Source organism: Pleurodeles waltl, chromosome 1_1, assembly GCF_031143425.1.
Source record: "Pleurodeles waltl isolate 20211129_DDA chromosome 1_1, aPleWal1.hap1.20221129, whole genome shotgun sequence".
In the NCBI taxonomy this organism is placed as follows: Eukaryota; Metazoa; Chordata; class Amphibia; order Caudata; family Salamandridae; genus Pleurodeles; species Pleurodeles waltl.
In genome coordinates this window covers 980,189,936-980,203,259 of record NC_090436.1, presented here as the reverse complement: position 1 = coordinate 980,203,259, position 13,324 = coordinate 980,189,936, and the positions used below count along the sequence as shown (strand labels likewise).

Here is a 13,324-nt window from a genome sequence, read left to right as displayed (position 1 = left end):
AGTCTCCTCCTCTTCTATTATGGTTTGCTCCTTTAACTGGTGATGGTATTCTGTCTGCATGTGTTGACTCTTGCAGTCTGAGACAAACTTGACTATTGTCTCATCAAACATCAGTCTAGAAGCATAAAACACCTGATAGTAAGTTGCAAACATCTCCACCACCAATCTGTCTCCCTCTTTCATTTCCACTCGATCATCCCTCACCCTGTGGATAGGTCACCAGCTGTCCTCTCTTTTCTCCAGCCATGCCAACATCTTACCAGCTTTGTCCCACAATACAAATTAATTTCTTTGAATGCTGAGGTGTGACCCTTTTTGAAGACTAATATCTTATATTCCTCCTTTTTGTTATAGGTGTCTTTGCTACTAATTACCCAGACCCTCAGCAAGCATCTGCTCCACCTGTAATATTTCCTCTTCCAAGACCTGCCACTTCTCTCTCCTTTCTCTCTTGGTGCCCACTATAACAGAAATGAAAGAGCCCCTGACAACAGCCTTATACACTTCCCATACTGTTGTTCTTCTAGGCTCAGAAAGGACGTTCAATTTGAAATATCCTACTGGCTTTTCATTTATCTCCCGCATCACCACAGAATCCAGAAGGTACCATGGATCTAATCTCCAGTCCCTTTGACCATTCTTATGTATAGAACACATTTTAAATGATCAGTGGGAAGTGATCTGATAATAATTTTGCCAGAAATGAATCTTCTCACAGCCTATCCATATGTGGGTCACTAAAGAAGAAATAATCAACTCTGGAATAAGAGTTATGCACACCTTAACAGTACAAGAAGAATGTCTATGAGGTATTCTGGGCCCTCCAAATGTCGCTTGATCCCTTTGCCCAGGTAAATCCCTCCAAGTCTTGTGTGTTGAGGACTATCACTCAATCCTGTGAAGATCCCCCTTTTCCCCACGTGTAGTTATCTATTTGGGCTTTTAACCACGCCCACCTCACGCCCATCACGTTCACTCGTTTGTGGGTTTGCCCTTCAAAAATCCTTTGTTATCATTGGCAAATGCTTTACATTTGTCCCTCCTTAGGGAGGTTTGGTTACGGCTTGGGTATCGCCTGTGTTACATGGTTAATTGCACTTTGCCAATACGTTTGGCTGCAAGCGAACTTCTTTTTCCTTTTGTGTCTCTCCCCTACACTCATGTTCATGGCAGCCCTTCGGCTGGCTTATATGAAACTGTTTTACTTTTCATTTTCAATTAATGTGGCAAGAAAAGTCAGTTTAGGAGTTTACAACGCCAGTAGCTCTAACTCGTTTTCTTTTTGTCTACTCTCGCCATCAGCCACCCTTAGGGGCATATTTATACTCCGTTTGCGCCGAATTTGCGTCGTTTTTTTCGACGCAAATTCGGCGCAAAACTAACGCCATATTTATACTTTGGCGTTAGACGCGTCTAGCGCCACAGTATGAGGAAAGAGCGTCATTTTTTTGCGTGAACGCCTTCCTTGCGTTAATGAGATGCAAGGTAGGCGTTCCCGTCTAAAAAAATGACTGCGACGCAAATGCGTCGTATTTATACTCCCGGGCAAAAATCACGCCCGGGAGTGGGCGGGGCAAAAAACCCCGCATTTGCGCCTCTTTTTAACGCCTGGGTCAGGGCAGGCGTTAAGGGACCTGTGGGCTCAAAATGAGCCCACAGCTGCCCTCCCATGCCCCCAGGGACCCCCCCTGCCACCCTTGCCCACCCCAGGAGGACACCCAAGGATGGAGGGACCCATCCCAGGGACATTCAGGTAAGTTCAGGTAAGTATAATTATTTTTTTTTGGCATAGGGGGGCCTGATATGTGCCCCCCTACATGCCACAATGCCCAATGACCATGCCCAGGGGACATAAGTCCCCTGGGCATGGCCATTGAGCAAGGGGGCATGACTCCTGTCTTTACTAAGACAGGAGTCATGTAAATGGCGTCTTGGCGTCGTTAAAAATGGCGCAAATCGGGTGGAGGCGATTTTTTTGCCTCAACCTGACTTGCCCCATTTTAAGACGCCCTAACGCCATTTTCCCCAACACCGGCGCTGCCTGGTGTACGTGTTTTTTTTCCACGCACACCAGGCAGCGCCGGTCTGCTAGCGCCGGCTAACGCCATTCAATAAATACGGCGCCCGCATGGCGCTTCAGAATGGCGTTAGCCGGTGCTAATCTTTCTGGCGCAAAACTGCGATAGCGCAGTTTTGCGTCAAAAAGTATAAATATGGCCCTTAATTTTTAACATCCCTCTTAGTCGTTAGCCCCCGCCCCTCCCCCCACACCCTCTCTTTCCTCCTTCCCTCGCCCTGGATTGCTACGCCTCTCAGTCCCTGCGCGCTGGTGTTTTGCGTCTCCATGAGCGGTCCAGGGCCGATCAGCAAAAACATGCCGACGTCGCTAACCTGTTTACTAATGGAAATGAATCTTGCCCGGATCAAACTGCCACTTTAAATTAATTGACTATCTGCTCCCACTGGAGACCGCTCAGGATTCCTCGCAGTCTGGCCTGAATTCCTATGCAATTCGCATCTCCTGAGTCCCCCCTCCACATGTGCTCTGGCCGGTGCACTACTACCTATAAGGATCCACAGATTTCACCCATGGATAAATACACCGACACGTGAAATGCGCTGCCAGGCACCTTTTCAGTGAGCCGCACATTTCAGCCTCCGTGGTTCCAATATAACATCTAATGAACGTCACTATTTATATGTAAGGCATGCACCCGAAACGGTAATAGAAGAGAACTAGCAGCAAGGAAAGAACAAGCACTGCGATGGTTCTGGCTTCTGTTTTGAGTCCTACCTAAAAAAACATTGTAGTATGGATAAAATGCATCTAAAATAAATCATTTAAACTATTGAATTAAAGTACTTTTACGATGTTGGAATAGTCCTTGTCGAACTGCAATTACTCCACTGTAGGTGAAATGATGCGCCAAACAGCCACTTGCCTCAAGTGAGTGTTTTACTCCCCTGGAAGTACCAAAACCCAACTATATGTATATTTTAACTAACTTGTAAGAACCGATCAGCGAGATAGTTGTGCTATAAAACTAGACCTGAGGTCTTCCTGCCGTCCACGCGCCTCTAATCTTGTCTCGCTGGCATGAAGGCTTCACTGCCGAAATAAACGGGGATAGAAGGCAGAGGGCTGGATCGCCATGAAAATATTTTGAGATGAGATGTTACATTATGGAATCTTTCCCCTTCAATATAGAAAGTTACACACACTGTCAAATATCCTTTTAGCGTAGTTCATCTTGCAAGTGGCATCTGGCACCCAAAAGAAAGTGTTATTTTTAAATGGCCTTTCGCAGCCAGATACACTGAGCTTTCAGAGATGTCCACTGCACTTGCTAGAAGACTAGCAGTCAGTGTTCAGACTAATGGGATTGTGCTGTGCATACGACTTTAAGGATGATTCTTCAGTCACACTTACCATCATATTGAGTCACATTCCTGTACCGATTAGGGTAAAAACTATGTAGCTAATGTGAAAAATATTCCAGGAGTTCTGGGTTTTAAGACCTGTTGTGACATTAACTCATAAGTGCTTCGAGGCTCCCGTGAGACGCAAGTCCAAGATCATCATCTGTGACGGGTTCAGCCTCCACACCTGCATGACCCATTCTTCTGTACATGACCAGCCTATGCATGAAGAATGAGAAAGATACTGAGTTCATATAATTGAAGCAACAGTGAGTGAGTCTTACTACCTGAAGTCATTCTATTTAGGTCTTTATTTTTTTTCTATAATACATATTCTGTGCACTAATACGTTTCTAGATGTGGGACAGAAGTCCTCTTTGGAGTAGCAATGGGCAACAAGGAGTTGGCAGAAAATGCCAGCATTTTAGTTTTTCCTAAAAATAAGGGATGGACTCTCATGTGAGGAGGGAGTCAGTTTCACACTTTGGGTTCAACCATTGAGATGCCCCCCTGCTCTCCCGAGTGCCCAAGAGTGTAGTTGGTTTGGCAGTGAGAGGTGTGCGGAACGGAGTGTGTGATTGGGATGATATCATTACATCTTGTGGGTCAGAAAACCCGTGCAGCACTATGTAGGCATTTATAATTTAAGCCAAAATTTCACACTTCATTCATCACTTTACTGGCAACCAGTGGAGAGCTACCTCAAATGGGAGACAGCATCACGCTTGGATGTACCAAAAAATTAGCAAGATTGCATTGTTTTGAACATGTTGAAGCCATGTCAACTGCTAATCACAAAGGCCCACTAAAAGAGCATCCCCATAATCCTGTTGCCATGGAGTGTGCCAAAAGGCCTGTGGTTGTGTGCCTTCCGCTACATCTCTGTACAAGATCAAGTCCCAACCAGTATCCTGTGCATGTTGACGCAATACATCTTTTGTGTTGGGAAAACAATCCGGTATTTAGTGTTGTGAAGCTCTCAGAGCTTAGTAGCATGTGCCCTATATATTCAACTTTTTTTAATAGCTTCTGACCTCTTGACACTCATTTTTCTGCCAATTTTTGGTTTGTACGATTCACCTAACACATTGGTAAGAGTTACCTGTGATCCCACTTCCACTTTGCACAAAGGTCAGTCGCGACTTCACCATGCACTAAATAAAAAAAAGTAACAAAGGGAATTGATTCCATGAGTGGTTATACAGGACTTGCCACTATCATGGCTCTTGTCTCATTGTCCCTTTTTGCCTACTCTTGGAGTGCCTACTGAATGTCTATCCAGGCTATTTCGGCACAAAATCACTGGACTATGGAGTGTAGAGCAACACAAGAAAACAGTTCTGTTTCTCTACTTAGCCATCCTTCACTAATAGCAGTAGGAATTCCAGAATGTTTCTTTGTCGGTTCCTGGTTGGATTTTAAGACATAATATGGCACCCATCATTTACCTAGAACCCCTTTATGAGCTGTGTTCTGCCATCTCCCCATATCACAGACCTCTGGCTTTCATCCTGGGGCATTCTTGGTAATGGGACAAAACAGCTAAAGCATCGTGAGTGCTCAATAAGCCATTTTGAGGACCAGTTGAGCTCTGCATTTTCACAATGCAAAGAAAGCACTTCCTCTAAAATTAGTGCTTTTTTCCATTCTAGTCCATTTGCTTTACTTGTAGCTGTTTTTAGGTCAAGCGTGCAAGCGCTTTGACCTGTTGTAAGAGTTGTGGTCTTTTAACCACGCCCACCGCACACCCATCACTTTCACTCATTTGTGGGCTTGCCTTTCAAAAATCCTTTGTTATCATTGGTAAATGTTTTATGCCTGTCCCTCCTTGGGGCAGTTTTGTTACCGCCTTGCAGACTGCCCCTGTAATATGGATAATTGCGTTTGACTGCAAGCAAACTTCTTTTTCTTTTTGTGTCTCTCCTTTGTGCTCACGCTCATGGCGGCTGTGGTGCTTTGAATCGACTCGCTTATGTCAACTGTTTTACTTTTCATTTTCAATTTAAGTGGCAAAAAAGTCCAGTTAGAGATTTACAACTCTAATGGATCTAACTTGAGCAAATGCGAGACCCATTGCATTGCGAATGCTTGTTAGAGAGATGCTGAGAGACAGATCGCCAGCTTCAGGCCTACTGTCACTAAGGCATTCAGAGGCTTTAAAGGATTCACATAAATATGCTAGAATAATCTTGTTGTATATCAGTTAATATTTATTTAGGTAGAAATTACGGTTCTTGGTTAGGGATATGAGATGAAATATGACCATAGTGTTTCTGGGGTTTACTGTTTAATCTATTTACTTGAGAGAAACGGTTTGCATTTTCTCAAGCTCGCAACCTTTGGTGAATCAGTCAATTCTTAATTAAGGCATCATTGTAAGCACAAATTGAAGATCTAGAGAGTGAGGATGGATGAAGAAAGGCAGAGTGCAAAATAAACAAACGAATGCAATTTTGTGCATTCGAAAGTTTCAATACATTTGTAAACTTTAAATAAACGCACTGGACAGTTGGGTGCAGGGTCTGGTAGGATGTACAGCTGGATGGTGCAGGGTATGGCCACAGACCAGGCCTAAAGGTTAAGATGACAGGGGGGTTGTGTTCAGGCCTTGGCGGTAGGCCAGGCCTTGAGTCCAACAAGCTGCTGAGCACAGCAGTGGTTAGATGCACAGTTGGTGGACTCAGGGTATTGTCACAGGCCTGCTCCTGTGTCCAACGTTGCCATTCGCACCCAAAGGATGTGGGGTAGGGGAGGATTGCATGGATGCCAAACTTGTGGCCCTGTATCCAACCTCTAGACATTACCTTAAAAAATACAATTAAAATAAAGTTATCGTTCGGGTAGTGCAAACATCGCAAAATTCATGTGGTAAAAAAGAAGAATATACTGAAAAAAGCACACTCAATGGGACAATACCTAAAATCCCTAAAAAGTCACCACATAAACAACATGACTTGAAAACCATAACTGGCACATAAGTAATCTGCCTATGATCTCAAATGATATGACAGCTACCTTCTAAAATGACATCAACGGCATTACTGGTGACATTACATTCTATCCTATCATCTATTGTTGACATTATCAATGATAACTTTTTTAGGATATGTATTATTACGTAATGAGTACTGTTTTCAGATATAAATATCGTGACTACATTTCTTTTTAAAATATCAGCACAATGGATATCTTTTTTTCAAATATTAACGTCAGCTGGGCGATAGTTTTGGGAACAAGGTTTAGGACATTATATTTATGTCAACAGTAGTCAGACAAGGATAAGTTGGGCCAATATCAATTGTGAGATCTAGACAGTCCGTCCGGAAGCTAGTCATTGTTTCCATAGTGGGCGCGCGAGGTATGCTTTGAGCAGTGGGCAATAACTAGTGAATTTCTTTGGGTTTTAGGTGTTGCTTTGAAGCCAAAATGTCACTTTACATCTTCAGTGGATAACAGTTTTTTGACCTCACATGAATGTTGCAGTGTTTACACTCCCGAACTATAGCTTCACTCTAACTGTGCCTATTATTTTATAAAAACTTGACGTCAAGACCTTTAGTTTGGCGTTAGTCTTGTTGATAGGGGCAGATAGCAGCTGAAACACAAAATCTCAACAGCCATAAAGCAGAACAGTTAAAGTGCTAACTTAAACTGCCCCCACTACACGCTCTTCATAATGTCAGCCATTTGTACTCGCACAAAGTACCACATTACATCATATGTAAGATCAGTAATGACATCACAAATGTGTAATCATAAACACGTAGACATGGACAACTTCAAAAGACAAGACAAATAACACGTAATAAGTATAAAAACAAACTTATACATCATGCCTTGAAATTAGACACGTTGAGTAACATGTTCTCAGTCCAAACAATGGATGCGCATTCACAGACTCAATTGATCTCATTCCATCAGCTTTGTTAGAGAACTACCATACCACTCAAGCTCAGTGACATTTTCACTCCGTGATGAGTTTCACCTTTCATACTTGATGGTGGAGGTAGAAGTTAAGGTGTTTTTAGTACCTTACCTGCTCTAGTTTCCATCTTGTATGCTTCTGTGTTGTAGCCAGTATCCTTAGCTCGTTAACCTTAACCAAACCTTTATTAATGTTTTTCTGTAAATTTCGTTGGTTTTTAGAGGTTTCATTGTGCTGCATGCCTTAATCGGGACGCACAAATGATCCTTAACGCCGCCCTGCATTAATCAACATAAATGGGTCAGGACAAATTCCCTCACTCTGAACCAAGTTAGTGTGGAAATAGAATGCCCCTCTAAATGATACGCATTAATGCCTCTAGCTGGTAAGAATTATTGTGTCCCATTAATAGCATGACTGTCGCTGTACCATAATCACTAATGGTGCAGTTTTGCAGGAATAAACATGAGTGTTCTGCAGCAATGTCCTCAATACTAATGAGCATTAACGGCACATTGCTGTTGGCATGTAGGGGAGGTGGAAATTCAACCGTGCCACAGGACTGATTCTACTCATGTAACCACCATTTAGGGCCAGATGTATCATCTGATTTTGCACTCGCAAACAGCGAAATCGGCCGTTTGCGAGTGCAAAATCAGGGTCTGCAATGCATCAAATGCATTCGCAGACCAAAAACAGAAAATCGCAAAAATTGCAATTTTCTGCGTTGCGACCTGGATTTTGCGAATCGCAATTTGCGATTCGCAAAATCCAGGTCGCAATACAATTCTGCAAAAAATTGCAAATTGCGATTTTTCGCAGAATTGTATTTTGCAAGTGGAAAATACCATGACCTGCAACCAGGTGGCAACCTGGTGCAAAATTTAAAAATGCAGTAAAACTTGATATGTAAAGCGCACATGCCCTTTTGGCATGTGTGTACTTTACATGTGGAAAGAAAAAAATGGGGTGCAGGAGAGGGGGTCTTAGGCCCCCAGCACCCTGGCCCTTTGCTTTTCTCAAATTGCGATTTCTGTTTCAGAAATCGCAATTTGCAAAATGCAAAAAATGGGGCCATGTATCGCAATTTGCGATTCGGTAATTGCATTTGCGATTTTTAAGAAATCGCAATTACCGAATCGCAAATGTGATACATGGCCCTTTGCGAGTCGGTAATTGTGATTTCTTAAAAATCGCAAATACCGAATCACACTGGGCCAGATTCATACTTCTGGCCCTTAGTGCACTCACTTGCATCTCTGCAAAGGTTTTTCTATACTAAATATAGCAAGCATTCGCTTGTATTCCTCTGAAATGTTTTATAAATACAAAATGGCACTATATAATACAGTGGTGTCCACCTAGGTACAGGAAGGCACCAGCCATGTCAGATGTGCAGAATACCCAGTGACTATGCCAATGATTCCCATTGGCACTAAGGCCCTGAGTTATACTTTTTGGTGCAAATCGACACTAACGCAGTTTTGCACCAAAAAAGTTTAGCACAGGCTTGCACTATTTCTGTGCACCAGCCAGGCACCATGGCCCTGATTTATACTTTTTGGTGCAAAACTGCACTAATGCAGTTTTGCACCAAAAAAGTTAGCACCGGCTTGCACCATTTCTGTGTACCAGCCAGGCACCATATTTATGGAATGGTGCAAGCCGGTGCAAAGGGTAGGCTAGCATAAAAAAAAATGACGTTTGTCGGGTGGGGCTGGTGGTATGGAAGAAGGGGGTTTTGCATAAAAAAATTACGTTAGGCAGGTTAGAGTAAAAAGAAATGACTCTAACCTGCCTAGAGTCTTTTTCTGATGCAAAACCATCCATACCACATGACTTGTGTCTTAGAAAAGAGATGAGTAATGCCCACCACCCCAATGGCCAGCACAGGGGACGAGGGTCCCCTAGGCATGGCCATTGCACCCAGTGCCATGTAGGAGGGCCCATTTAAGGTCCTCCTATGGCACTTTAAAAAAATAAATAAAATACTTACTTGTACTTACCTATACTTCCCTGGAGTGGGGTTCCCCATTCTCTTCTGTCCCTCTGGTGTGGATGGGGGTGTCCCTGGGGTCTGGGGAGGGCAACTGTGGGCTTATTCCATGGTGTTCCACCATGGAAATAGGCCCACAGGTCCGCTAATGCCTGCCCTGACCCAGGCATTGAAAAATGGTGCAAAGCAAGCTTTGCACCATTTTTTGACCCCTCCTCCCCCACATGCGTGATTTTTGCACGGGAGGATAAATAAGGCGCTCGGGCCTTAGAGTAAGTTTTTGCATCTCATTGATGCAAGGTAGTTTTCCGCAGGCAAAAATGACTTCAACTCCTATATTTTGGAGCTGGACATATCTAGTGCCAAAATACAAATATGGAGTTAAGTTTGCACCAGATTACATAAAAAAATGACAGATTATAAATATGCCCCTAAATTGGGTAAATTTATCTCATGCATATCCTAAAATTGAACATGGCTTCAGTTGTCTTGACGAATGTCAGGCAGCATCATCTGATATATTGTATTTCCTGACGTTTTAAGGTGAGGAATAGTTCAACTTGTTTTTTTTGTGGGTGTGCTTTGTACTCACTTGTATCTATATATATGTTTCAAAAGGTAAATTTAAATCAATAAGTTTTAATCTAGTGATCGAATCATTGTGGCCTGCCTTTTCTCTATCAGGGAGTGTTCAGCCTATCTCAAGAGGTGCTCTATCTGAAAGACTTTCTTTTTGATGTTAATTGATTCTAACTGCTCTAAGATCAACTATATTACTGACCTACTTTCAATGTCTCCCATTTCAGGTTCCGGAGGTCAATCATTTCGATGCTTTGTTGCCAGTCTCGCAAGGAGATAAATATTACCAACATTCTACCCATGGACACCTCCTCCTCAACCACAACTCAGTGACAAGCACAACATTTTGGAAAGGCAGTTTCAGCTCATTTACTCACATTAGCCCAAGCGCCAAGGAGAAGATATGCGAGACTCTAGCAGCATGTTTTCTTCTATGGTTGCAATTGATTTTACTAACAGTATGCACTTTCTCTAACAATCCGATACTTCCATGGTGTAAACCGGGGGTGCCAATTTCTAAGGTTGCCTTGCTGTTTGTTACCCTTGCATTGCCATTGCAACCCCTGGTCTGAAGGATCACGAAGGCAATGGCAGGTACAGAAAGTACATTTGTTTCTAAGAGACTTGTTTAGTTTCTATGCTTTCAATTCTTGTGATTTCATCAGAGCTTCAGCGGCATGTAGGAGGTTGTTGAGGGTTAAGTAATGGGACAAGGTGTTCAATTTCTGTGAAGAGATGCAAGATGTCACTTCTGTTGTCCCTGGAACTTTAGCGAATTGATATCCATGTTACTTAAAGAAAAACAGGGTGGTATATGCAATTTTCTGTTCTTCCAAGTATAATTAACTTAGTTTTGTCCTGGTATATCTGGAGTTCTAGAGCCTGCAGGGAGCATTCCACTTTGTTAATTCCTTTGGTTGTGGTTTAAAGTTCACTTCCTGAGTTTAAGTTCTGTTAATTATGTTTTGGCTGGAAACTTATATTATTATTGTATGTTTCAGGGTAACGTTCACCTATTCTTAGAACCTGTTTGGAGGACATGGGTCAAGCAGGTTTTAATGGGCCACTACTGTGGCGATTGAGGCCTTTAAATAGTGCCATCCAGGGGCTTTACTGCCTGTGGTAATGCAAATTGGACACCAAGTACGACTTTCAGCAGTTGACCCTCAGAGTAGCTGGCCTAGCAGTCCAAGGCTTCTTATGACATTAGTGGTGGAGGCAGAGACTCAAAGCTCAGCAGTTTCTAAATAGCACATAATAATGATTTTCCTTTCCAGTGCTTATTCTTTTTTTATAAAAGAAAAGTACTTTATTATATAAATAAATACCACATAAAGGAATATGCCAGTGGGCACAGGGTTTATAATTGGTACTACAGACATAATAGGTCAACAAATAAGATGCTTAGAATATTCTCTCGTGTGCAGGCTCACTTTGATAAGATTAAGCAAACATTTGTGTTGGTTGCCTGTGGGCCTGTCCTGACGACTAGGAAATCTCACAGCGGCTTTTCTGAAAGTCAAGAGTCTTGTGAACACACGTTCACAGGGGTATAGCTGCAATGTGGTCCTTGACACGAGACCCTCACTCTGGGGCATGTGTACAATAGTCCTCCCATCCTCAGATGATGTAGCTCTGTGCAGACTGACCGTTCAGTGAGTGCCTCTGCCGGCGCCAGCAGGGCAGCAGGCTCAAAGCAAAAGCCCCACCAAACAAGGGGAGAACTCACCCTCCTGTGTTAGTGATCAATTTGTCTTCAGTAATGATTCAGTCTTTGGGGGCTGGGGGCTCAGGCTCACTGTTGTGCGCTCTTCTTCTTCTTGGTTGATGAAGTTTGCCGGTTATGGTTGAAGCAGTGACTGGGAGAAACGATAATCCAATCCAGCACTTGGGTCGGCTCCTGTGTCACTACTTCTTGCTCTTGAACGAAGAGCACCGATGGTGATTTAACAGTGGTTGGAGAGGCAGGCAGACCCACCCCTAGCACTTGAGTCAGCTTGTGCTTCACTCCTGTGCAAGTCAGCACTTTCCCATCCACTCTACCACAGCAGCTGGACTTCTGGAGACCGTCTCCTCCTGCAGTGGGTCTTCTTCTCCTCTCTCTTGGCAGGCAAACCAGTGTACTGGAGGGAGGCAATCCACTGGCTTCTGCAGCCACTTCCTGCAGAATGTCCATGGGATGTGCCCTCACTTCTTGGTGGCGGACTGCCAGCGAGACCAGCCCTGAATACTAGGGGTTCCTTTGGTACTCTGCGGAGTATCGCCTCTTCTGTCAGTGAGAAATGTGAAACAAAGTGGAGAAGTTTGAGTCCCACTTGTATAGTCTTTTTGCAGACAGGAAATATCGATTCCCCTTTTTGGATCCCTGAAACTAATATCTCCACACCAGAGAGAACTTTTGTTTTAGGTGGGGCTTCCACAGCAGGTAATGACGAGGAGTGTCAAACTGTAGCACAAAAACATAAGCTCATACATGTGTGAAGACCTTGTACACGGCATCCATCACCTTAAGGAGATGCCTTGAGGATTTTCTCTGCACAGCAAAAGTGGCTGCTGTCTCCGCCTCCCCACATCCTCTAACAAGCCAAATGGTGGTACTCAGGAAGAAACACTTAAAAGTCTCTGCTTAAAATAATAATAATAATAATAATAATAGAACTCAGTAAATGTTTATTGTAAAATTAATTACAACTAAACAATACATGATTCTCTAAAAGTCAACAGGAATAATGCAAGGTAAAAAAAAGCGCAACCTCAGTCAAAAGAAGATCCCTAAATAAAAGCAGGGCCGTAGCTACGGTTGGGGGGCATTTCAGGGCCAATCCAGTGTATAATAATCTTTGCCTCACCATGTTCCGAGGCAACTGGCACAGTATAGGGGTGTTGGAGTTCAGAAGGTGAAAAAGCAATAAAAATACCTTTAACGTTTATTTTTCTTTTGTTACATTTGCTCTGTGTTCCATGACAGATTAAATGTAAGGCTATATCTTCTGAAAATGTGCTGCTTATTCTCTGATGGAGATGTTCTTTCTTTAACTGCAAAGTGGGAGGGTTTTGTAAAGTGAACTATTTGACTATCTCCTCGGGGTACAGACAGGGTCACTAGAATTATGTGCAAGGGAGGCCTAAATTATGCAACAATGTTGACTCTATCATGTGGCAAGAAAACACAAATTATATGTCTTAATGCAGAACATTGTGTGATAGTATCATTTAATTGTTTTGTAATTTGTACATATTAGCACTGTCTGGGCAAAGGTTCACTTCCTTAGTTCAAGCTCCACATTTGAAATACAGCTGTAATTAGCTGAAAGGTGACCAGTCAACCTTTGCGGAGGATCTTCCGCTTCAGAGCATTACATATTGGAGCATTTTTGGTAGCTTGTGATCTGTTCGAGGTACAA

At 43.0% G+C, this 13,324-nt stretch overlaps 1 protein-coding gene across 1 annotated transcript in view; it reads left to right on the top strand.

Moving 5' to 3' along the window:
• Positions 1 to 12,848, top strand: part of RRH (retinal pigment epithelium-derived rhodopsin homolog) — a 280,798-nt gene extending 267,950 nt beyond the window's left edge. Inside the window, exon 7 of the mRNA XM_069230250.1 lies at positions 10,148 to 12,848. Within this exon, the coding sequence (XP_069086351.1) occupies positions 10,148 to 10,253 (106 nt within the window). The 3' untranslated portion in view covers positions 10,254 to 12,848. The remainder of the gene's footprint in view (positions 1 to 10,147) is intronic.
• The last annotated feature ends 476 nt before the right edge of the window (positions 12,849 to 13,324 follow it).